General features: G+C 36.6%; 1 protein-coding gene across 1 annotated transcript in view; it reads right to left on the bottom strand.

The window, feature by feature from the left end:
* Nucleotides 1–7,015: 7,015 nt before the first annotated feature.
* Nucleotides 7,016–26,304, bottom strand: part of Acbp1 (Acyl-CoA binding protein 1) — a 46,543-nt gene continuing 27,254 nt past the window's right edge. The window contains exon 4 of the mRNA XM_089231760.1: nt 7,016–7,144. Coding sequence (XP_089087886.1) covers nt 7,071–7,144 — 74 coding nt within the window. The 3' untranslated portion in view covers nt 7,016–7,070. The remainder of the gene's footprint in view (nt 7,145–26,304) is intronic.

Here is a 26,304-nt window from a genome sequence, read left to right as displayed (position 1 = left end):
TCTTCTAGCTTTTTATAGATTTCACAGTGGTGTTCAAGGACTCACCTACCCGTTACGCTTTAAAACAAATCAATTCATTTGTTTGTTCTCCGACCGCTAAACAAGAACAGCAATACTAAGGTTAAAAATTGTCATATTATCTAATATTGCAAAATACGATAACACTTTGTTAGAGTTTTTTCGAATCCGGAGTAACTACGTCGGTTGCATGTATTATTTTCAAACAAATCAAGATGAATCTTTCATTTTAATTAATCTTCATATGGTGGTTATGCATTCATTTTTCTCTCATCTTTGAAATTATATAGGTTTCGATGTGATTCGAATATGATGATAAGCCATGTATTTGTTCTCATACATTTCTGTATTTGTTTTGTCTATCGAGCTTTGATATTGCAATCATCTGTATCCATACTGCCATTTTTAACTTTTGTATTGCCGTGAAATCAAAGGGATTTTACTCAGATCATCGATTCATTCAACTTCTTTTATTGTTTTTAACTCATACTCTGGCCCTTTCTCCTCCATAATACTTTCCACTTCTTTTTTTTAAATATTTAAACCAAAATTAATTTCTATTTTCAAAACTACATTTTTCAAATGGATTTGGATTCACACAATTTTCGAATGATGTTCAATATGAGATTTAATTTAGCTCTTCCTCATGACATTTTTTCAATGCACATTGATTTATTTCCATACATTTTCCCCGAGTTTTACTTTTTCAAATTACCAATTTTTTCATAAAAAGACACTTATGTATACTTTTCTTACCGATTCAAACAGAAATTTTTAATCGTTTTGAGTTACTAAAATACGGATTCGATTATTTTACTCTTTGTATTCAAACTCACTTATCCTTGGATCTCAACATTCGCGATGTTTCAAAGAATTATTTTTAGATAAAACTTGCATTTTCGATGAAAACAAATTTGCGCAGGGATTTCTTTCTGCAATGTCTCTAATCTTCATTGTCTCTGTATGTTTCTTCGAGATTTTTTTTCATGAATTTTACGAATCTCAGCTAAGGCCCCTTTCACACGGAGCGGATGCGGACGCAGGTCCGCATACCCTTTCAGACGAGCACTAAAGATGCGGGTGTTTCGCCCGCATCTTTAGTTCGAAATTCGTGCATAAAAACTATTTTTTCGCAATTTTTGTAATTATTTTTCTCCTTCGCCCCTAATTCAGTGCCCATAGGCATTCTTTGGTGGTTTAATCTAGAGCCCCATAGAATATGGGTATAAAGATGCCTTTATTCCGATCCTCACAAGTAGTCGATGGGAGAAAATATCTTAAAATATTTTCAAAAAATTTTGAAAAAAATCTCTCTTTTCGGAAAAATATGAAAGAAAAATTCTAAAAACACATCTAATGTTCGAAAAATCCAATCCAAAAGCATCCAAAACATTCGATGTTCCAAAAAAAAAAAATTCAGGAGATATCAAAGAATTTGTAAGTAGAAAAAAAGGGGAGGGGTAGCGACTTTCAAAATGTCTGTGCTTAGAAATATTCACATCACAATTCTGTATTAGGCCGGGATTACACTATAAAAGTTTGATAAAAGTTCGTTTATATAACTTGAAAAATGTAACCAATAGGCGGATCAGTTAAGTTCGCTCGAATGTAACAGATGTGTTTATTGGTTACATTTTTAAAGTTTTATAAAATAATTTTTAATCAAAGTTTTATAGGATAATACCAGCTTTAGGCCGGCATTACACTATAAAAGTTTTGCAAAAGCTCTTTGATAAAACTTGAAAAATTCAACCAATAAGCGTCTCGGTTACGTTTGCTCAAATGTAACCGAGACGCTTATTGGTTGCATTTTTGAAATTTTATAAAAGAAATTTTATCAAACTTTTATAGTGTAATCCCTTCTAACAGCCTTAGCCCGGGATTACACTATAAAAGTTTTGTAAAAGCTCTTTGATAACGTGAAAAATTCAACCCATAAGATCACCGGTTGCATTTGCTTGAATGCAACCGATGCGCCTATTGGTTGTTTTTAATCTTTTATAAAAGATCTTTTATAAAACTTTACAGTGTGATCCCGGCCTTAAACCCAGATTACACTATAAAAATTTTATAATTCTCTTAAAAATGGAACCAATAAGCTAATCGGTTGCATTTGCTCGAATGTAATCGATAAATTTATTAGTTGCTTTTTTCAAGTTTTATAAAATAACTTTCATAAACCTTTTAGAGTGAAATCCCATTAGTCACTTCTGAAATATAAAATTTCATTTTTTTTTCAGTTTATAGACTGAATATCGAGTAAAATAAACTTGTAGGTATCGGGGGAACCACCAAAAATATTCAAGTGCTAGGGTCTTCAAACGACTTAATCCGGCCCTGAGTGAACAATAACTGAGTGATAACATTGTTTAATAAAAGTATTTTTTTTAAGTTTGAAAAAATTAAAATATTAAAAATTTAAAAACAATTTTAAATATTTATATTTTTTAAATTTCAAATATTTAAAAAGAAAAAAATTAAATTTTTTAAATTAAATTTAAAACTTATTAAAGTATGTAGTCAATTAAATATTCGTAATGAACAGAACGGCTTATAATTTTGGTCCCGTCACTAGCCGTTGTTGACAAGTTTAATTGTATAAAATTGTAAAGTATGCACAAAAGGCAGTTAAAGTTGCTAGATCTCAATCTCAGAAGGAAACAAAGGGATAGACGTATGTGGGTACATCATATTTTATGAACAGGGACCCTCATATGGTGTTTTTAAGGGTATTTATGGCAAAATAATTAAAAAAATTCCGCGCAAAATTCCGTTAAAAAGTAGCCAAAGATGCGGACGAATTCGCTCCGCATCGTGTGAATAGCTCCGAATAAACCTATTGTCAAAACTTCTATGTGCGGATGCGGAGCCCGCACTTAGGCCCCTTTCACACGGAGCGGATGCGGAAGCGGGTCCGCATACCCTTTCACACGAGCACTGAAGATGCGGGTGTTTCGCCCGCATCTTTAGGCCCCTTTCACACGGAGCAGATGCGGAAGCGGGTCCGCATACCCTTTCACACGAGCACTGAAGATGCGGGTGTTTCGCCCGCATCTTTAGGTTGAAATTCGTGCATAAAAACTATTTTTTCGCAATTTTTGTAACTGTTTTTCTCCTTCACCCCTGATTCAGTGCCCATATGCAGCCTAGAGGTATTCTTTGGTGGTTTAGTCTAGAGCCACATAGAATATGGGAATAAAGATATCTTCATTCCGATCCTCACAAGTAGTCGATGGGAGAAAATGTCTTAAAATATTTTCAAAAGATTTTGAAAACAAATCTGTCTTTCCGGAAAAATATGAAAGAAAAATTCCAAAAACATCCAATGTTCGAAAAATCCAATCCAAAAACATCCGAAACTAATATGTTCCTAAAAAAAAAATTCAGGAGATATCAAAGAATTTGCAAGTAGAAAAAAAGGGGAGGGGTGGGGACGTTCAAAATGTCTGTGCTTAGAAATATTCACATCACAATTCTGTCTTAGGCCGGGATTACAGTATAAAAGTTTTATAAAAGTTAGTTTATAAAACTTGAAAAATGCAACCGATAGGCCGATCAGTTAAGTTCGCTCGAATGTAACAGATGTGTTTATTGATTACATTTTTCAAGTTTTATAGTGTAATACCAGCCTTAGGCCGGGATTACACTATAAAAGTTTTGTAAAAGCTCTTTGATAAAACGTGAAAAATTCAACCAATATTATCTTATTGGTTGAATTTTTTGAATGCAAAATGTGTGTGCGTGTGTGCACCGGTTGCATTTTCTGGAATGCAACCGATGCGCCTTTGGTTGAATTTTTCAACTTTCATAAAAGTTCTTTTATAAAACTTTATAGTATAATCCCGGCCGGATTACACTATAAAAATTTTATAACAATTATTTAAAAAAAAGCAACTAATAAATTTATCGGTTGCATTAGAGCAAATGCAACCAATAAATTTATTAGTTGCTTTTTTCAAGTTTTATAAAATAACTTTCATAAACCTTTTATAGTGAAATCCCATCCTTAGATTAGTCATTTCTGAAATATAAAATTTCATTTTTTAAGTTTATAGACTGAATATTGAGTAAAATATACTTGTAGGTATCGGGGGAACCACCAAAAATATTCAAGTGCTAGGGTCTTCAAACGACTTAATCTGGCCCTGAGTGAACGTCGTACGGGGATAACGTTGTTTAATAAAAGTATTTTTTTTAAAGTTTAAAAAAATTAACAGATTAAAAATTTAAAAAAATAACAAATATTTAAAATAATATTTCAGATATTCATATTTTTAAATAATTTTAAAAATTTAAAAAGAAAAAAATTAAATTTTTTAAATTAAATTTTAAAGTTATTAAAGTATGTAGTCAATTAAATATTCGTAATGAACTGAACGGCTTATAATTTTGGTCCCGTCAGTGGCCGTTGTTGGCAGGTTTTATTGTATAAAATTGTAAAGTATGGACAAAAGGCAGTTAAAGTTGCTATATCTCAATCTCAGAACGAAACAAAGGGATGGACGTATGTAGGTACATTATATTAATGAGCAGGGACCATCATATGGTGTTTTATGATGGTCATTTTATCATTATGGCAAATAATTAAAAAAAATTCCGTGAAAAATCACCTTCAAAAAGTACCCAAAGATGCGGACGAATTCGCTCCGCATCCGCATCGTCTGAATAGCCCCGAATAAACCTATTGTCAAAACTTCTATGTGCGGATGCGGAGCCCGCACTTAGGTTTTGACACATGCGGACGACGTCCGGACCCGCATGAACATTTCCTAGGTGCGGAGATTTTTCGGCTCGTCTGAAAGGCGCAGTATATTCCAATTGTTAAAACTTCTTCCGGACCCGCATCCGCTCCGTGTGAAAGGGCCCTTAGGTTTTGACACATGCGGACGACGTCCGGACCCGCATGAACATTCGGCTCGTCTGAAAGGCTCAGTATATTCCAATTGTTAAAATTTCTTCCGGACCCGCATCCGCTCCGTGTGAAAGGCCTCTAAATGACACCGAGGCTTGATAACTCACATCTCGAATCGCTGAACACCATAGCAATTACGAAACACCTATATCATTAAATACACAGTGATTCTCACCCATATGACCGTTAATGCTGGGGGGTTATACCAAAGCCTCCTAGATACTTCTAGGAGGCTTTGGTTATACTTTGATTAGGACAAATTTTACCACTTTAAATTCAATTGAAACGTATACGCCTGGTAAAAAATTTAATTCCCCCGTACAAAGCTATTGAAAAAAGACGATTAAGTCAACAACATTTGGGCGTTCACTCTCAACTTCATGAATTTTGAAGTTCTATATTACGACACAATCTTAACCATTCGATGGGTTTATCATCCAAGATTGTCGCTTAGGACAGATACAAATAAGGTGAAAAGAAGGCATATCATCAATATAGTGGAAGAGAAATCATATTAACTACAAGTATTACAGTGAGTTTATTCAGTAAAATAGTTAGTATACTTTAAAAAAAAGAAATAAAAGAAAGCATTAAAAATTATAAAGAAATGCTAAAATTGGTAAAATCATTGAAAATGATCAAAAATACAATGAAAATTGAAAATTATAAAAACTTAAGAATTATGCATTATCGTTGAAATTAAAATCCCTGAGGTTAAAAAAAAAAATCTACAGAGAAAAAAAAAATCCCTTTCCAATGTCGACTTAACACTCCAGCTGAGAGCGGCCCTGAAACCTCAAGAGTAGAGGGGGCCGTCACGAAAATGAGATCTAGTTAAAATTTTCTAGAATTTACTAGGTAGGGTCTCAGAAAACCATTTGGCCCGGGGGCCCATGATGCTCTTAAGACTGCCCTGCCCCTTCCCCAGATCCGTAGCGTTCTTTCTCGGGAGCAGTCTTTTCTTGGAGTCTCCTTGAAATGGTTATGCTCAGAAAAAGGGGGGAGCTACAAGCGCCTTCCCCCATTCGGCTGGTTGGACCGCCCAAATTGCAAGGCCCGATGCTTTAGCTGGTGTTTGCCTGCCCTTCTGTTTCTTTGTACTGGGTCTGAAAGGGATAATTTCAAATGAAGTTCACGTGAGTTTTATAAATATGAAAGAAATCTCACATACGGAAATATTACTTTAACCACTTTTATTATAATCTCAGTCCGTACGTGATGTGTGCACTCTATCTACGTATTTTACCACAAAATTCAATTAAAATAAGTATGAAAAAGATAGATCCTTTGTGATTGAGTATAGGGCATAAATGTGACTTTTTCTTGCTTTTTTAATGTTTTTAAATCTCAATTAAATCAAACAAGTTGGGTTTCTATGCTTGTTTACAAATTAAATAGTAATCCCATTCTAGAAGTTTTTCCGACTTCTTCGTCCCTTAATATCCAACGAAGAGGTGTGGGGGGATGGGAACGATCACCACACCAAGTCTGATAATATGGTAGAATGAATCTGTCCCGTATTTTACGGGACAGTAATGACTAGCAAAAAATGCCTTCCCTGACACATCACTCTAGATTCGCGCCTGGGGGGGCACTGACTGTTTTTGCACCGGGTGCCACTAGGTCGAAGACCGGCCCTGGCTGCAATCATTCAAATTCGAAAAAGTAGACAATCTCCCTTTCATCCTTCACTACCCCCATTAGCTTCGCCTTCTGTTGATTTGCTAACAATCACTTCAATACCCTGATCAAATTTACGGAAAAGAATTGAACGAATGAACATTTCTCTCCCCTTGCAATTGAACGCATGAACATTTCCTTGCCAGACTCCACTAGTGACACCCATCTAATCAAAAAATTCTCCATTTACCATAACCTGGCACAGAAGTGCATATCAGGGTCCTATTTGTCCTGGAAGAAAATTAGTGTTCCGTAGTTAAAATCTTCTGCAAAGTTTTGGAACCACTGATATAAAGAAATTTTAGTATATTTAACTAAGCAATGTAATCCGCTTCTCTAAGGCATACAAATAATTTTTTGACTTGAGCCCACTGAATCATATGAAATTCATTCACACACACACAATTGAAAAAGAAACTATTTTATACAAAAAAATTGTTAACAAAAAAAAAAAGCTGCATCAAACACCATAGATTTCAACCAAGTTGTTTGCTTTGTTAACATAAGCTTCTTGTGCAGCATCTTGTGTCATACCTGAAATATAATACATATTTCATTAATTTATAGAAATTTTTCTTCATATTTGGTACAACGAGAGTCAACTACTTTTTTTTCCCAATAACAAATTGAAATTAAATTTTCAGTTGAATTGAACCAGAGTAGACGACTTTTTTTCAGCCCAATGTATCAAGGAAACATACTTTCTGCATATTATGCCAAGGCAGGCGCGGATTCAGAGTGATGTTTTGGGGAGTGATTTTTTACAGTGAAGGTTTCGATCAGAGAGGCCCAACCTAGTGTCCGCAGACGCCGAACATGCTTAAAACATAAAAATTAATATTGTTTAAAAAAAAATCATTAAAAATTAAAATAATCATAATTTTTAAATTTAAAATAATTAAAAATTGAAAGTAGTTTAAAACTAAATTAAAATTTATAAAATTAAAAATTATATATTTTTCAATAAGCAACACACTTATTCAAAAAATTGCTTGCAGCAACTCCCCCAGATGGGTCCTCAGTGGATTCTGTTCAGTGCCTTGTTTAATCTACCTTTGATCTATGCTTGGCGTATGCAATGAAAAGGTTGAGAACCACTGCTGGAAACTCAAGCGTTCAAAGCCGACCTCCGCTCAATTCACCAACTTTTGGTATTTACGTATACGCTTTGAAGGCTTAGCGATTTGTTTAGGGAACGTTAAGCATTCTTCTTTCAATCAATCACACGTTCTAGACAATGTCTTTCTGTGAATGATTTTAGAAATTCAAAGAAAATTGTATAACACACCAAACTTGTATCTCCTCAAATGGAAAGAAACACTACAGTAAAAGCACTAAGCTTTTGCACATTAATGACATGTCTGTATTCACAAATAATACCTTTTAACTCCATTTACCGCTTGTAATTTTCTAACAAGATGATAAAATCAAGAAAATTCATTAAAAATTTCTAGCTTTGTACACCGGATTTATTTTTTTTGGGTCGGAAACTCATATTCTTTGTCTTCAAATAAAGCATCCTATACTATTGCGTATACAAGGTGATTCAGAAAAGAAGGGAAAACTTGTGATAGTACACACAAATACAAACAATTGTCATCAAAGAATGCATGGGTCTACGCAAACGAGCTAGCGAATTTCGAAACGGCCGCTTCGCAAACGTTAAAATGGCATTCCTGTTGAAATTTATCGGGATAAAAAGAACGTCATGCATGCAAATGTAACCTGGGGAAGAAGAAACCATATGAAAAATCTTCATCAGCGAATAAAAGGCGCGGACGCTAGCCCTGTGAAGTTATTCCAGTGTGAAACAGTTCTAATAGTTGTAACGTGCGGGATAATGGCGCACTTTAGTAATACTGAAAAAAGCAGATGCATTTCATTTACGGAGCTGCAAACAGAATTATCACAGAGGCAGCACGAATGTACGAATGATTAAAAGATGAGAAAATTTTTAAGAGGTGGTAGTACACACATCCCATACGTTACAACTGTTAGAACGGTTGTACGCTGTAATAACTTCACGAGGCTGGCGCCCGCACCTTTTATTCACTGTGACGTGTGAAATTTGCATACGGTTTCTTTTTCCCCAGGTTACATTTGCATGCATGGTGTTTTTCTCGCGATAAATTTTAACAAGAATGCTGTTTCAACGTTTGCGGAGCTGCCGTTTTGAAACGCGCTAACGCGTTCAAGTTTTATGTTAGACTAGCTATAATACCCGGCATTGCCCGGGTTTTCTTCAATGAGGCTTTTTTGGATCACGTGATATCTCCCTCTTTCTTTGAGGGACATGCAAACCGTATCTAAGTTCACCAATATGGCGACTTCCTGCGCGACTCATGAAAGAAACAAATCTAGATTTAAAGAAACGTAAAAATATATATATATATATATTTTATACAAGATATACAGTTGACTGGATGTTGTGAAGATATTTATTATTTTAGATGTTAATTTTTTAAGGAAGGAAAAAACTCATCTCTGCCTCTACCGGGAGTCGAACCCGGGTCCCTCGATTGCCGGACGAGTGCTCTGACCACTAAGCTACAGAGGAGATAGAGATTTTCCTTCGCTAGAGCGTATATATATGCCGAACGGAACCGTGCAATGGACGGTGAAACCAATCAGCTACTACCGGGTTCCTCTACTCCCGGTAGAGGCAGAGATGAGTTTTTTCCTTCCTTAAAAAAAAAAAAAAAAAAAAAAAATTAACATCTAAAATAATAAATATCTTCACAACATCCAGTCAACTGTATATCTTGTATTAACAAATGGAGAGCGACATTCATGTCATATATATATTTTACTTTTTTTAAAGGGTGTGCTAAGTATTTCGATTGCCCCCTTTGAACTTCAAGTTATCTTCTATCTCTGCCTGTTTCTGCTTCAAAAAATGCTTAATTAAAGCTGTGGAATTTTTTCAATGTACTTTTTACGGGCCCATAATTAATTTTAAAACAACCTAAACTATATCCCTAAAAAGTTGAAATCAATGTTATTGCGTGAATGTCCAACTCGAAAGTAGGTCGGTCCGGCTAATTACTTTATATTTAACTTTCTGGGCTTCGTATATATCTCTAAGCGAACTCAATATTTCAAAAATCGAGAATTAAATACAATTTTTAAAATTATTGATGTGTCGAAAAAGCCCACTAAATTTGCGCATTTATACAGTAAAATCGGCAATTTTAACACTGATTTCTATGAGAATCACCCTTTTCCTGGATGCTGATGATGATTACGACGTCATTCAAAAAACCTCATTACTAGGAGTATTGAAAATATGGCAAACCATTATAAAGGCATAAATATTATACATATACTGACAGCTTTGAAGAAATGACAAACCATTGTAAAGGCATATACACGTGTGAAACGAATTGCTAGGGAACCACAGTAACCAAAGTAAACGTTCGGAAAGTGATTGTTGAGGCCCAAAAAACCATTGTTGCGCGACAGTTTTTTTTGCCCATTTGAGGCATTTGCCCTGCTCTGACGAAACTTTAAAGTAGCCTATCGTTTAAGTCGGGCCCCATTTGGTATATATGCATAATTTGACAACGATCAATCTAAAATTGTAGATTTTTATAGAGAACACACACAGACACACAGAAAATCAATCTTATATATAAATGTGAAAGTATGTATGTATGTATGTATGCTCTTTATACAAATCTACAGTTTTAGACCGATTGTCGCCAGATTTTGCATATATACCAAACAGGTCCGGGATTGAGCCGTAGGCTGCTTTAAAACTTCGTCAGAGCTGGGCAAATGCCCGAAATGGGCAAAAAACTGTCGGGCAACAATGGTATTGGGGCCTCAACAATTACTTTCTCGGAACGTTTACTTTTGTTACCGTGGTTTCCAACAATGCGTTTCAGACGTGAATATATGCCTTTACAATGGTTTGTCACACCTTTAATTCTGTTATTATAACAGTTTATTCTTTTATAACGGTTTGTCACTTTTCCAATTTAATTGCAGAAAACCCGGGAAGCGCCGGGTATTTCTGCTAGCCTATATACAGGTTGTTCTGTAATCCTGTAAGTGATAATGCGGCCTTTATCTCATCAACCGCCCATCGTATAGGTATAGTTTCAATTTAAAAAATGCGTAAAAGGCGTTTGAATAATATTCGCTGCACAAGCTGGACGTATGACGTCGCTAACAACAGAGAACAACAACTACGACGACAAAACTCAGAATAAAAATGTTCAACGCCAGCTGATGAACTCAATTCTTGCCTCAAATCATCAGCACTCTGGCACGAAGTTAAAAAATTATCATTATCCACCAACATGCGAGTTCAACTGCAAAATGACTCAACACTGCTATCATTTTCACATCAGTTGACCAACCAGTAGACCCAAGCACTGGACCGATTACGTTCCCAAATGGATTTTGCCAGTTGTTAAACTCAGTTCAAGAACTTGCAGACAAAGTCTTCCCAAAAATTCAACAAAATGACCAAAACCATGAGTGGCTTTCTGAGAGCGATTCTGGCACCGAAAAATGACAGCGTGAACAAGATCAACGAAAAAATCCTAAAAATTATTCCAGGAGACTCCACATCTTACAAATCGGTTGACACTGTCACAGACACGGCACAGACATTTAGTTCTATATCCTGCAGAATTTCTGAACTCCTTTGGATATTCCGGGTGTGCCACCACACAATTTGACCCTCAAAGTCGGAGCACCTATAATGCTTTTAAGAAATTTGGACACACCGAGACTCTGCAATGGCACCAGACTCTGCGTGAAGAAACTGCACAATTGCATCATTGAAGCGACGATTCTAACTGGATGTGCCAAAGGAGAGAAGACGTCTTCGTTCCACGTATCCCAATTATCACCGAAGAAATGCCATTCACTTTCAAGCGATCACAGTTCCCGATTCATTTAGCTTTTGCCATGACAATCAACAAAGCGCAAGGCCAGTCGTTAGCAGTGGCAGGTATCAACTTACTTGAGCCCTCTTTTTCACACGGACACCTTTTCGTCACCTGTTCGCGTGTTGGTAATAGCAAAAATTTGTACATCTACACACCAGATGGACAAACAAAAATATTGTGTATCCACAAGCGATTGCCTGAAGATTTTAATTAGATTTTTGAGTAAGAAATAATTAATAAGCTATACATATATAAATTTTTTACGGGGCGAGCAACGTCGCCGGGTATCAGCTAGTCTTATATATAAATGTGAAAGTATGTATGTATGCTCTTTATACAAATCTACAGTTTTAGGCCGATCGTCGCCAGATTTTGCACATATACCAAACAGGTCCGGGATTGAACCGTAGGCTACTTTAAAAGTTCGTCAGAGCTGGGCAAATGCCCGAAATGGGCGAAAAACTGTCGGGCAACAATAGTTTTGGGGCCTCAACAATTACTTTAAGAAGGTTTACTTTGGTTACCGTGGTTTCCAACAATGCGTTTCAGACGTGAATATATGCCTTTGCAATGGTTTGTCACACCTTTAATTCTGTTATTGTAACAGTTTATTCCTTTATAATGGTTTGTCACTTTTCCAATCCTACCAGTAATTGAAGAAAACCCTGGAAGAGCGCCAGGTATTTCTGCTAGCCTATATACAGGGTATCCTGTAAGTGCTAATGCGGCCTTTATTTCATCAACCGCCCATCGTAAAGTTATAGTTTCAATTTAAAAAATGCTTTAAAGACGTTTGAATAATATTTGGACGTCGCTAACAACAGAGTACAACAATTTCGACGACAAAACTGGGAATAAAAATGTTCAACACCAGTTGATCAACTCAATGCTTGCCTCAAATCATCAACACTCTGGCACGAAGTTAAAAAATTATTATAATCCAAAAATATGCGAGTTCAACTGCAAAATTACTCAGCACTGCTATCATTTTTACATCAGTTGACAGGTATCAACCTACTTGAGCCCTGAATTTCTCACGGACAGCTTTTCGCCGCCTGTTCGCGTGTTGGAAATCCCAAAAATTTGTACATCTACACACCAGATGGAAAAACAAAACATATCGTGTATTATCCACAAGTGATTGCCTGAAGTTTTTAATTATAATATTTAAAAATAAAAGTAATTTTTTCTTACTTGATGCAGAAATTTTTTTGATTAAGAAATAATTAATAAGTTATACATACATAAATTTTTTACGGGGCGGGCAACGTCGCCGGGTATCAGCTAGTCTTATATATAAATGTGAAAGTATGTATGTATGTATGCTCTTTATACAAATCTACAGTTTTAGACCGATCGTCGCCAGATTTTGCATATACACCAAACAGGTCCGGGATTGAACCGTAGGCTACTTTAAAAGTTCGTCAGAGCTGGGCAAATGCCCGAAATGGGCGAAAAACTGTCGGGCAACAATGGTTTTGGGGACTCAACAATTACTTTCGGAACGTTTACTTTGGTTACCGTAGTTTCCAACAATGCGTTTCAGACGTGTATGTATATGCCTTTACAATGGTTTGTCACACCTTTAATTCTGTTATTATAACAGTTTATTCTTTTATAACGGTTTGTCACTTTTCCAATCCTCCCAGTAATTGAAGAAAACCCGGGAAGCGCCGGGTATTTTTGCTTGCCTGTATACAGGGTGTCCTGTAAGTGCTAATGCGGCCTTTATCTCATCAACCGCCCATCGTATAGGTATAGTTTCAATTTAAAAATGCTTAAAAGACGTTTGAATAATATTCGCTGCACAAGCTGGACGTATGACGTCACTAACAACAGAGAACAACAACTACGACGACAAAACCAAGAATAAAAATGTTCAACGCCAGCTGATGAACTCAATGCTTGCCTCAAATCATGAGCACTCTGGCACGAAGTTAAAAAATTATCATTATCCACCAACATGCGAGTTCAACTGCAAAATGACTCAGCACTGCTATCATTTTCACATCAGTAGACCCAACCACTGGACCGATTACGTTCCCAAATGGATTTTGCCAGTTGTTAAACTCAGTTCAAGAACTTGCAGACAAAGTCTTCCCAAAAATTCAACAAAATGTTGCCCTGAGTGGCTTTCTGAGAGTGATTCTGGCACCGAAAAATGACAGTGTGAACAAGATCAACGGAAAAATCCTAAAAATTATTCCGGGAGACTCCACATCTTACAAATCGATTGACACTGTCACAGACACAGCGCAGACAGTTCTGCATCCTGCAGAATTTCTGAACTCTTTTGATATTCCGGGTATGTCACCATACAACTTGACCCTCAAAGTCGGAGCACCTATAATGCTTTGAAGAAATTTGGGGACACCGAGACTCTGCAATGGCAACAGACTCTGCGTGAAGAAATTGCACAATTGCATCATTGAAGCAACGATTCTAACTGGATGTGAAAAAAGAAGTCTCCATTCCACGTATCCCAATTATCACCGAAGAATTGCCATTCACTTTCAAGCGATTACAGTTCCCGATTCGTTTAGCTTTTGCCATGACCATCAACAAAGCGCAAGGCCAGTCGTCAGCAGTGGCAGGTATCAACCCACTTGAGCCCTGTTTTTCACATGGACAGCTTTTCGTCACCTGTTCGCGTGTTGGTAATAGCAAAAATTTGTACATCTACACACCAGATGGAAAAACCAAAGATATTGTGTATCCACAAGCGATTGCCTGAAGATTTTAATTAAAATATTTAAACATAAAAAGTAATTTTTCTCTTACTTGATGCAGAAATTTTTTTGATTAAGAAATAATTAATAAGCTATACGTATGTACATTTTCTACGGGGCGGGCAACGTCGCCGGGTATCAGCTAGTCTTATATATAAATGTGAAAGTATGTATGCTCTTTATACAAATCTACAGTTTTAGACCGATCGTCGCCAGATTTTGCATATATACCAAACAAGTCCGGCATTGAACCGTAGGCTACTTTAAAACTTCGTCTGAGCTGGGCAAATGCCCGAAAAACTGTCGGTCAACAATGGTATTGGGGCCTCAACAATTACTTTCGGAACGTTTACTTTGGTTACCGTGGTTTCCAACAATGCGTTTCAGACGTGTATATGTGCCTTTACAATGGTTTTTCACACCTTTAATTCTGTTATTTTTAACAGTTTATTCCTTTATAACGGTTTGTCACTTTTCCAATCCTCCCAGTAATCGAAGAAAGCGCCGGGTATTTCTGCTAGCCTATATACAGGGTGTCCTGTAAGTGATAATGCGGCCTTTATCTCATCAACCGCCCATCGTAGAGGTATAGTTTCAATTTAAAAAATGCGTAAAAGGCGTTTGAATAATATTCGCTGCACAAGCTGGACGCATGACGTCACTAACAACAGAGAACAACAACTACGACGACAAAACTCAGAATAAAAATGTTCAACGCCAGCCGATGAACTCAATGCTCTGGCACGAAGTTAAAAAATTATCATTATCTACCAACATGCGAGTTCCACTGCAAAATGATTCGGCACTACTATCATTTTCACATCAGTTGATCAAACTTGACAATAGAAGAATTCCCGTAGACCGAAGCGCTGGACTTATTAACAACTGGCAAAATCCATTTGGGAAACTAAACTCAGTTCAAGAACTTGCAAAGTCTTCCCAAACATTCAACAAAATCACCCAAACCATGTGTGGCTTTGTGAGATAGCGATTCTCGCACCGAAAAATGACACAAGTGTGAACAAGATCAACGATAAAATCCTAAAAATTATTCCAGAGATTCCACATCTTACAAATCGGTTGACACTATCACAGACTCAGCGCAGTTCTGTATCCTGCAGAATTTCTGAACTCTTTGGATATTTTGGGTGTGCCACCACACAACTTGATTCTCAAAGTTGGAGCACCTATAATGCTTTTAAGAAATTTACAGACACCGAGACTCTGCAATTGCACCAAATTCTGAGTGAAGAAATTGCACAATTACATCATTGAAGCAACGATTCTAATTGGATGTGCCAAAGGAGAAGACATCTTTATTCCACGTATCCCAATTATCACTGAAGAAATTCCATTCACTTTCAAGCGATTACAGTTCCCGATTCGTTCAACTTTTGCCATGACAATCAACAAGGCGCAAGGCCAGTTGTTAGTAGTGGCAGGTATCAACCTACTTGAGCCCTGATTTTCACACGGACAGCTTTACGTCGCCTGTTCGCGTGTTGGTAATCCCAAAAATTTGTACATCTACACACCAGATGGAAAAACAAAAAATATTGTGTATCCACAAGCGATTGCCTGAAGATTTTAATTAAAATATTAAAAAATAAAAGTAATTTTTTCTTACTTGATGCAGAAATTTTTTTGATTAAGAAATAATTAATAAGCTATACATATATAAATTTTTTATGGGGCGGGCAACGTCGCCGGGTATCAGCCAGTCATATATAAATGTGAAAGTATGTATGTATGTTCTTTATACAAATCTACAGTTTTAGACCGATCGTCGCCAGATTTTGCATAAATACCAAACAGGTCTGGGATTGAACCGTAGGCTACTTTAAAAGTTCGTCACAGCTGGCCAAATGCCCGAAATGGGCGAAAAACTGTCGGGCAACAATAGTTTTGAGGCAACAATGATTTTTGAGCCTCAACAATCACTTTCCGAACGTTTACTTTGATTACCGTGGTTTCCAACAATGCGTTTCAGACCTGTATATGCCTTTACAATGGTTAGTCACATCTTTAATGCTGCCAGTATAACAGTTTATTCCTTTATAATGATTTGTCACTTTTCCAATCCTCCCAGTAACTGAAAAAAACCCGGGAAGCGCCAGATATTTTTGCTTGCCTATATACAGGGTGTCCTGTAAGTGATAATGCGGCCTTTATCTCATCAATCGCCCATCGTAGAGATATAGTTTCAATTTAAAAAATGCTTAAAAGGCGTTTGAATAATATTCGCTGCACAAGCTAGACGTATGACGTCACTAACAACAGAGAACAACAACTACGACGACAAAACCAAGAATAAAAATGTTCAACGCCAGCTGATGAACTCAATGCTCGCCTCAAATCATCACCACTCTGGCACGAAGCTAAAAAATTATCATTATCCACCAACATGCGAGTTTAACTGCAAAATGACTCAGCACTGCTATCATTTTCACATCAGTTGATCATACTTGGCAGTGGAAGAATTCCCGTAGACTCAAGCACTGGACTGATAACGTTCCCTAATAGACAAAGTCTTCCCAAACATTCAACAAAATCACCGAAACCATGAGTGGCTTTGTAAGAAAGCGATTCTGGCATCGAAAAATGACAGTATGAACAAGATAAAAAAAATCCCAAAAATTATTCCGGGAGACTCCACATCTTACAAATCGGTTGACACTGTCACAGACACAGCGCAGACAGTTCTGTATCCTGCAGAATTTCTGAACTCTTTGGATATTCCGGATATCAGCCACCACACAACTTGACCCTCAAAGTCGGAGCACCTATAATGCTTTTAAGAAATTTGGAGACACCGATACTCTGCAATGGCAACAGACTCTGCGTGAAGAAATTCCACACTTAAATCATCGAAGCAACGATTCTAACTGGATGTGCCAAAGGAGAAGACGTCTTCATTCAACGTATCCCAGTTATCACTGAAGAAATGCCATTCACTTTCAAGCGATTACAGTTCCCGATTCATTTAGCTTTTGCCATGGCAATCAACAAAGCGCGAGGCCAGTCGTTAGCAGTGACAGGTATCAACCTACTTGAGCCCTGAATTTCTCACGGACAGCGTTTCGTCGCCTGTTCGCGTGTTGGAAATCCCAAAAATTTGTACATCTACACACCAGATGGACAAACAAAAATATTGCGTCTCCACAAGCGATTGCCTGAAGTTTTTAATTAAAATTATATTATTAATATTAATAATAATAAAATTAAAATAATTAAAATTAATTAAAAAATGAAAGTGATTTTTCCTTACTTAATGCAGAAATATTTTGATTAAAAAATAATTAAGCTATATATATGTAAATTTTTTACAGGGCGGGCAACGTCGCCGGATATCAGCCAATTTTATATATATATAGACTAGCTATATTACCCGGGTTTTCTTCAATGAGGCTTTTTGGATCACGTGATATCTCCCTCTTTCTTTGAGACACATCAAACTGTGTCCAAGTTAACCAATATGGCAACTTCCCGCGCGACTCATGAAATAAACAAATCTAGATTAAAAGAAACGTAGTAATGAAAATTTTTTTTTCTTTTTTTAAAGGGCGCTAGGTAGTTAGTTCGATTCCTTCCCCCCTCCCTTTTTGAACTTTCAAGTTATCCATCTGCCTGTTTAAGCTTCCAAAAAGGCTTAGTTAAAGCTGTGGAATTTCTTCGATGCACTTTATGGGCCCATAATTAATTTTAAAACAACCTATAAACTATATGAATTGATGCAGTTGAATATTGAAACATTAATTTTCATGCTTGAGAAGATGTAAATAAAAAGTTGAAATCAATGTTATTGCATGAATATCCAACTGAAAAGTAGGTCCGTCTAATCACTTCGTATTAAATTTTCTGGGCTTCGTATGTCTAAGCGAACTCAATATTTCAAAAATTGAGAATTCAATACATTTTTTTCAATTATTGATGTGGCGGATAACCCCACTAAATTTCCGCATTTCTACAGTAAAATCGGCAATTTTAACACTGATTTCTATGAGGATCACCCTTTTCCTGACCCTCAAAGCGATGCTGATAATGATTATGAAGTCATTCAAAAAACCTCATTACTAGGAGAATTGAAAATGTGGCAAACCATTGTGAAGGCATAAATATTATACATATATTGACAGCGTTGAAGTGGCAAGCCATTGTAAAGGCATAAACACGTCTGAAACGCATTGCTAGGGAACCACGGTAACCAATGTAAACATTCGGAAAGTGATTGTTGAGGCCCAAAAACCATTGTTGCCCGACAGTTTTTTGCCCATTTGGGGCATTGGCCCTGCTCTGACGAAATTTTAAAGTAGCCTATCGTTTAAGTCGGGTCCCATTTGGTATATATGCAAAATTTGACGACGATCGATCTAAAATTGTAGATTTGTATAGAGAACATACACACAGACAGAAAATCAATTTTATATAAATACTAGCTATAATACCCGGCGCTGCCCGGGTTTTCTTCAATGAGGCTTTTTTGGATCACGTGATATCTCCCTCTCTTTTTCTTGGGGGACATACAAACCGTGTCCAAGTTAACCAATATGGCGACCTGCGCGATTCATGAAATAAACAAATCTAGATTTACACAGAAACGTAGAAATGAATATATATTTTTCTTTTTTTAAGGGGCGCTAGGTATTTCGACGCCCCCCCCCCCCTGAACTAGGAACACAAGTTATCCATGTGTCTGTTCCAGCTTCCAAAAATCCTTAGTTAAAGCTGTGGAATTTTTTCGATACACTTTTCACGGGCTCATAACTAATTTTAAAATATCCTACATGAATTTATGCAAATAAATATCAAAAGAGACAATATGGAGACATTAGTTTTCATACTTGAGAAGATATAAATGAAATCAATGATATTGCTCGAATATCCAACTCAAAAGTAGGTCAGGCTAATTACTTCGTATTTAATCTCCTGGGCTTCGTATATCTCTAAGCGAACTGAATATTTCAAAAATCGAGAATTCAATACAATTTTTAAAATTATTGATGGGGTGGAAAATAGCACTAATTTCCGCATTTCTACAGTAAAATCGACAATTTTAGCACTGATTTCTATGAGGATCACCCTTTTCCTGACTCTCAAAGCGATGCTGATGATGATTATGACGTCTATTCAAAAAGTCTCATTACTGAGAGTATATTGAAAATGTGGCAAACCATTATAAAGGCATAAACTATTATACATATACTAACAGGATTAAAGAAGTGACAAACCGTTGTAAAGGCATATACACGTCTGAAACGCATTGCTAGGGAACCACGGTAACCAAAGTAAACGTTCGGAAAGTGATTGTTGAGGCCCAAAAACCATTGTTGCCGGACAGTTTTTTGCCCGTTTGGGGCATTTGCCCTGGGCTGACGAAATTTTAAAGTAGCCTATCGTTCAAGTCGGGTCCATATATGCAAAATTTGGCGACGATCGATCTAAAATTGTAGATTTGTATAGAGAACATACACACACACAGAAAATCAATTTTATATATATAGATATAATGCATTCTTTGATGACAATTGTTTGTATTGGTATTGTATTATCACCTCTTTTTTCCCCATCTTTTCTGAATCACCCTGTAGAGATACTCTCAATAATTCCTCCAATAATCCGGTGTTTTTCGAGCATAGAAGAGGAAAACATCACTGTGCATGTCTATGAGCAGAAGTTTATATTATTTAAATGGGCTTTTTCAATCAATTTGCAGTAATTGCTGTGATTTCGGTAACCCAGCGTACCCTGATGTGATATGTGCCAGATCAGCAAGAGGCTACTGTACTAATAATTCATACCTCTATTTAGTTCCAGAAATACTCAACTCGATCTGCGTTTTTTTGCTTTTTTTTTCCCTTCTGCAACACTCAGATTTTAAAGCCACATGTCTGCTACTGAAGACTGTCATATTTACAGGGGGAGCTTAGTGGCCTATAGCCCAGGAGAGCAAGTTCAGAGGGGCCAATAAAATAGAATGGGAGAAGAGCGGTGAAACTCGCAATAAATCCACTTCTGCCCAGACAGCGAGTGACTAGGTCAGTGAGTAACCTAGAAAGTTCGCAAGCACGAGAGTAAGCACGTTAATGCTCAAACGACTGACCTACAGAGGGAAGACTAGTTCAGAGAGTGGCTTAGAGGCAACCGTTTTAGACATATCCTGGGCTGTCGGGCAAAGTGATTTTTCTGAGGCCCCCTACCTGTCAAGACGTGTTTACTTTGTCGAAAATTTTAACCAGATATCATTCTCATGAGCCCCCCCCCCCCCCCACCTTCCTTGCGCTTGAGATCCCTGCCGGTGGGGGCATGCATTAAGACAGCATAGAGAGAGTGCAAGTAACCAGTGACCAAAACAGTGTCAAACACCTGAGTGACTGGAACAGTGTGCAAGCATGTGAATGACAAAATGAGTTACTTAGAGTCATATGTGTACTTGTAGGAGTGGGGGGGGGAGGAGATAAGCGGGTTATAGCACAGGGTGATGAATTTAAGGAAAGAGTTTTAGAAAAGAAAATTAGACTAGAATGGAAAAAGGGCAGCCAAACCATAAATGCACTTCTGATTGATTTTTCGGATCTGGTCCCAAATGATTTTGGATGAAGTTGATAAATTGATTGATAAATTTGCCAGGACTCACGTTGAGCCCAGCGCCTGGTTCTCCTTGCTATCACTTTTGCTTTTAAAAATGCCAACTTGTCATAGGTAGGATACCGCCGGAACATTTTACCGCCGTTTGTAATTTGTGTTAATTGCATTTTTAATTGGGTTGCTGTATTTTTGAAACATATGACAACCATATTTTTATGGGCATCTTTTTATCAGCCACCTCGTTGGGCATTTTGCCTGTTGTGGCGTTGTATTTGTATTTGTATAACCTACACCATGCTTTCTTCTATGCTTTAACAGTGAGATTACATTGGTGGTTCCACCAAGGTTTAGGAAATTTAGGACATTTCGAGGAGACTTTAGGCATTGTTTCATTAGCTTCAATGAAGGATGTAAAAATGGTAGCTTCTCGACAAAGGTGCAACTGATTGAAACAGTAAAATAATAACAATGATTCAGTCAAACTTTTAATCAAAGTAATTATTTTATGAATTTATATATTTAATATGATTAGTGGGTTTCAGATTTTTTTCTATTGATTATTCATAAAGTGATTTTTTCATACCGATATTTATACATGTTGCAGCCAGGCATGCACACTTAAATCAGCTTAATTTAAATCACCTGATTTTTTTAAAAAAATCATTGATTTAATCCCACAAAATTTAAATTTCGTTTTTTCTTTACATAACTTCAATGATATTGAAGTAAAAAATACCTGGTATGGTATGCATGTTATTGATATGTGGTAAAGTTCGTGATTAAAAGTATAGAAGATCTTTGTAGTAAATATGGACTTAATCGCTAAGATATACTGCAGAAAGAAAGCCCTTTTTCTAGATTTTGTACATAGAAAAAATTTCAGAAAAATATAGGGAGTTAAAAATAAAATGATAATAAATGATTTTAAAAATAAAATTAAAAATAAACATGCAATTTAATTTGAAAGACAGGGTAAAAAAACAATCGGTAAACACTATGCACTGTATGCACCTTCCCTCAAAAGATTTCACTTATCAGTGAAGGAGAGCAAATTACATGTTGGCGAAAAAGTGTTGATTTGGTTAAAAAACAATTTCAAATAAATCTCATTTGGCTAATACTTTATAAATCTGGGGATAAATTTGCCCACATAGTGGACAAAGCTAACACATAATTACACGTAAGCTACACATAATAAAAAGGTCATAATATTACACCACATAGAGAGAAAAAAGCGCCAATCGAGAAAGAAGGGCGAACTTGGCTTCTAGTGGGATGGAGTATTTGATGCATATTGGTAAACACTGCTCCATTACTTCTTTCTTTTCTGCTCTTCTTCAGAAACTTTAACACAACTTTTAACTATAGGCGTAAAGTTATACGGAATCTTAGGAGGGCTAAAAATATTAGGGGGAGGCAACCAATATTTTTTATGTAATAAATTTTATATTTTAATAATAAAACCTAATACTTCTATGGGTATTATGGAGAGGGTGGTAAATATTGATCGGCTCCATGGGCCAGATACAAGTTTAGGCCTATGCTTCTAACACTATCAGGTCCCCCATCAGTTTATTCTTTCTCACTTGCCTTCTATGAGTTTGAAGAGAATATTCCAATTTTCCACTTCCAAATTACTCATTTGCCATATTAACTAACACATGGTTGCACATACGTAGGAACATGGACAAATCCAGTCCATTTCAGAATTTTATTCGTCCATGAAGAAATTTTAAAAAATATATATTTCAAAATGAGCTTTAGGACATGGGATTAAATGCACGTTAAACCAGGAGTTCCTAAAACATTTTCAACCTACTGCGTCTCTTTTCCTAATCAACACTTATCCACAGCTTCTCAGAGCAGTTTAACAAAGATTCTCTTCGAAAATCCTTTGTCAGGGGTGCCGCTCGGCTGTGCCCCAATGAGGATTGCCACAGCACAGTTCAAGAACCCCTGTTATAGACAGTAAAATCTGGATATAGATCATTCCAAAGAAAAAGGTACGTTCCACTTTTTTGAGATGAAAAATTCAAAGTTGAATTTTCAAATTTATTTATTTAGACAATATTGTTGGCCCTAGACCTATACAAAAGAATACAGTTGAATAAGACATATTGTACAATATTGTGCAAAAAACTAGTGATACTGGGGTAGTTGACAATAGAACTGGGGAGTTTGTTCCATTCACCAATGATATGAGGAAAGAAACTGTATTTAAAGCAGTCAGTGGAATAAAAAATAGGTTTTATTTTAAGGGGATGGTCGAGTCTTCTGGAAATATGGGATGGTTTGGCTAGAATACCAGAAGCATCAAAGTTAAAATGACCATGAAAAATCTTATAAAACAAGGTTAGTCGAGAAATAAGATGAAGAGTGGGTGAGGAGGATATTTTTATTTTTAAGTTCGAACATAGAAAAAAAAAAGTGACCAGCAGTCATGGATGAAACGGGTGGATTTATTTTGGGTTGATTCCAGTTTGTCAATACTACATGAGGTGTAGGGGTTCCAGATTTCAGTGGCATAGGAGAATATGGAAGAGATGAGTTTGATAGCAGAGCAGTTTGATATCCTGAGTGTAATGTTTGAAGTTGCAGTGGAGGAAGAAAAGTTTGCGAGACAGTTCTGGGAGATGCAATCCACATGTTTATTCCAATGTAGGTCAGCTGAGATCATGATGCCAAGGTATTTAATTTCAGAAACTTGGGGTACAGGTTAAATTATTGATTGAGCAAAAGTATTCAAGAGAAAGTAATTTACGAGAAACTCTCATGAAAACTGTTTTTGAAATATTGATGGGCATCTGCCATAGTGAGCACCAATCAGAAATAGAAGCCACATTATGTTGGAGGCACTTTTGATTGGACTGTTGGTGAATGATGTGGTAAATCATTAATATAAATCAAGAGTAATAACAGGGAGAGGACAGATCCCTGAGGGGTACCAGACTTTATGGACGCTGATAGGGAGTTATGATCTTTAAAATGGACAAACTCTCTGAAAAGCCTTTACCCAATTAAGTAATGGTACATTGAGCCCAAGATTAGAGAGTTTAATGAGAATTTTGTCACTGGGAACTTTATCGTAAGCTTTAGAGAAATCACGGAAGATATAAGTTTGGAGTATTTTATCTATGGCTCCCGAGAGGTCGTTAAAGAGGGCCAGTTGAGAGGGCTCTTCTAAAGCCATGTTGATTGGGGGGGGAAATTTTATGGCAGAGTTCCCACAGCAAAATCTGCTTGATTATTTCCCTGACCAAATTCAAAAACTTCCCTGACCAAAAGCACGTACACTGTCATGCTCATATATAATTCTAAACCATCCAATATCACTAAATTATCGTCGCCCTCCCTCCTTTCGTATTTGTGGGGGGAAATATAGGAAATCTGCAAATAAAAAACTCTAGTTTCAGTTATCTTGTTTATTGAATATCATGAGAAGAGCAGGGTATCGCAAAAGTATAAGGGAATGTAAAAGAGGATGCAGCGATTGATTGTTGATGTTTTCTGAAAGAATATTGTGATTTCTGTTTGCCATTTCTTCTTTATATCATCAAGTATGTTGACAAGACTTCCTCTACCAATTTTTCTACATGTGAAGAACGTATCATAGAGGGATCTATATCATGAAAATAGTCTATTGCTGATTCGAACTTCCTGCTATATTACTCATGGTGAACTTGTCTTCTACTTATTTATTTTGACCTTCATCTGGTACAGCTTGTTTCATGAGCAATCAGCTGCATTAATTCCTCCTCAGTCAATGCCTCTGAATTTCTATTAATTAATTGTTTGACTTCTCTTCTATATCCATATCATTGAACCCTTCTCCACCTACCTGTTTCGCTAACGTGACAATGTCTTTTATAATGTCTTCAGTTGGCTCTGTAAAAATGGTTGTGTTCGGGAGCACACATTGTGACCAAAGGTCAATCCAACCCGAGTTGAATGTTTCTCTCTTAAGAGCTGACATGGTTCTAGTGATGATAGTAACTGTATTAGCAATAGTGTGTAATTCTTCCATACCTTCAAGATATTTCTGCATTTGCACCACCTTCTATTACATGCGCAATCATCTTCACTGAGTGACATGTATAGTGAGTCTTGAATGCTTGCATTACCCCCCTGATCAAGGGGGGCTGAATGATAGATGTTGTATTAGGAGACATATAACAAACTTCCACACCATCAGCTTTGAACTCCTTGACATCTGGGTGTCCAAGAGTTTTATTCAGTATCAAAAGAACTTTGAATGCCATGTCTTCACTCTCAAGTTACTTCCTGACTTTTGGAACAAAACATTGTTTAAACCAATAAAGGAAAAGTGTTTTTGTAGTCCAAGCTTTTCTATTGTTCATCCAAAATGGTGCAGGATTTTATAAATAATGTTTCCAGAACTGATTTAACATTAATATAACTGATTATTTATTACTTTAAATGTGGAGATACATAATCTAAGCACTGGCGTGAAAATGCACAAACAGCTTACTTGCTGGAGACACCAAAACGTTGTGTTGTGTATACAAAAGCACCGTTGCCACTATATGATAGCAAAATAACATCTTTAGGTTTTAGCCTTTTAAATGGCTAAGTATATTTATTACACAGAAGCTTTGACTTATTCTTTCCCTTCAATGCTCACGGATTCGCAGATTTGAAAATAACAGCGGGCCTTACCATGTACTCATATGCATTACCACAAAAAGCATAGTAAGTCTACTTTAACTTGCCTTAAAACCAGGGGCTCGCTTTTCTTCTTGGGTGATAAATGTTCTCTGCAGCATTTTCTTCCAAAATAGTGCAGTTTCGTTAGCGTTAAACACCTCTCGAATCGCATTGGTCTGCTGGGGTGGCCTGTGTCTCCACATGTTTCGCTCTTGGATGAACGACTGCGATGTTAGGTATGATTGTTCCTATACTTATAGGAATTACTGGAACATGTCCCACGATGGACTCCGTACCCTGTGCTGTTAGATAAGTATGTGATCCGTGATAAGGCCGTGGTGGCCTTACATAACCCTTTCATCTAGTGTAGACACCTACAAGCGAGATTTGCAATTATTGCCATGGCTTTGATGTAGGGCAATTCAGTTACTTTCTTTATGAAAAGTTGGCGCCCTCTATGGGCTTTCATGTGAGTTATTCTTTAGCCTTCATGCTGAAACAGGAAAAAGAGGGGAGCCTGACATTGCTCAGACCACTTCTTAATTATCTTGTCTTAATTGATTTTACCAATTTCATTTTTAGCCGAAAACCTTACAATGAATCTCTCAAATTTTGTTATTTGGTCTTATTTTCAACCTTGCAGAAGTTCTCGGATCATCCAAAATGTAGCGTTGTCATTTATTTTGGGGGAAAAGAAAGCCTTAAGTTGTCGCGGGGAAATTTTGGGTTCAAAAAGGAGTCTTATCAAGGCCACTGTACATATTTACAATATTTTCAAACAATTTTTAATTATGTATGTTTATCTTGATACTGA

The sequence above is a fragment of the Pholcus phalangioides genome, unplaced genomic scaffold, assembly GCF_987345545.1.
Source record: "Pholcus phalangioides strain wild (caught in Gottingen) unplaced genomic scaffold, Ppha-v1.0 ptg000004l_1, whole genome shotgun sequence".
Classification (NCBI taxonomy): domain Eukaryota; kingdom Metazoa; phylum Arthropoda; class Arachnida; order Araneae; family Pholcidae; genus Pholcus; species Pholcus phalangioides.
The sequence above is the reverse complement of the archived record's forward strand: the minus strand, read 5'-3'. Positions and strand labels throughout refer to the sequence as shown.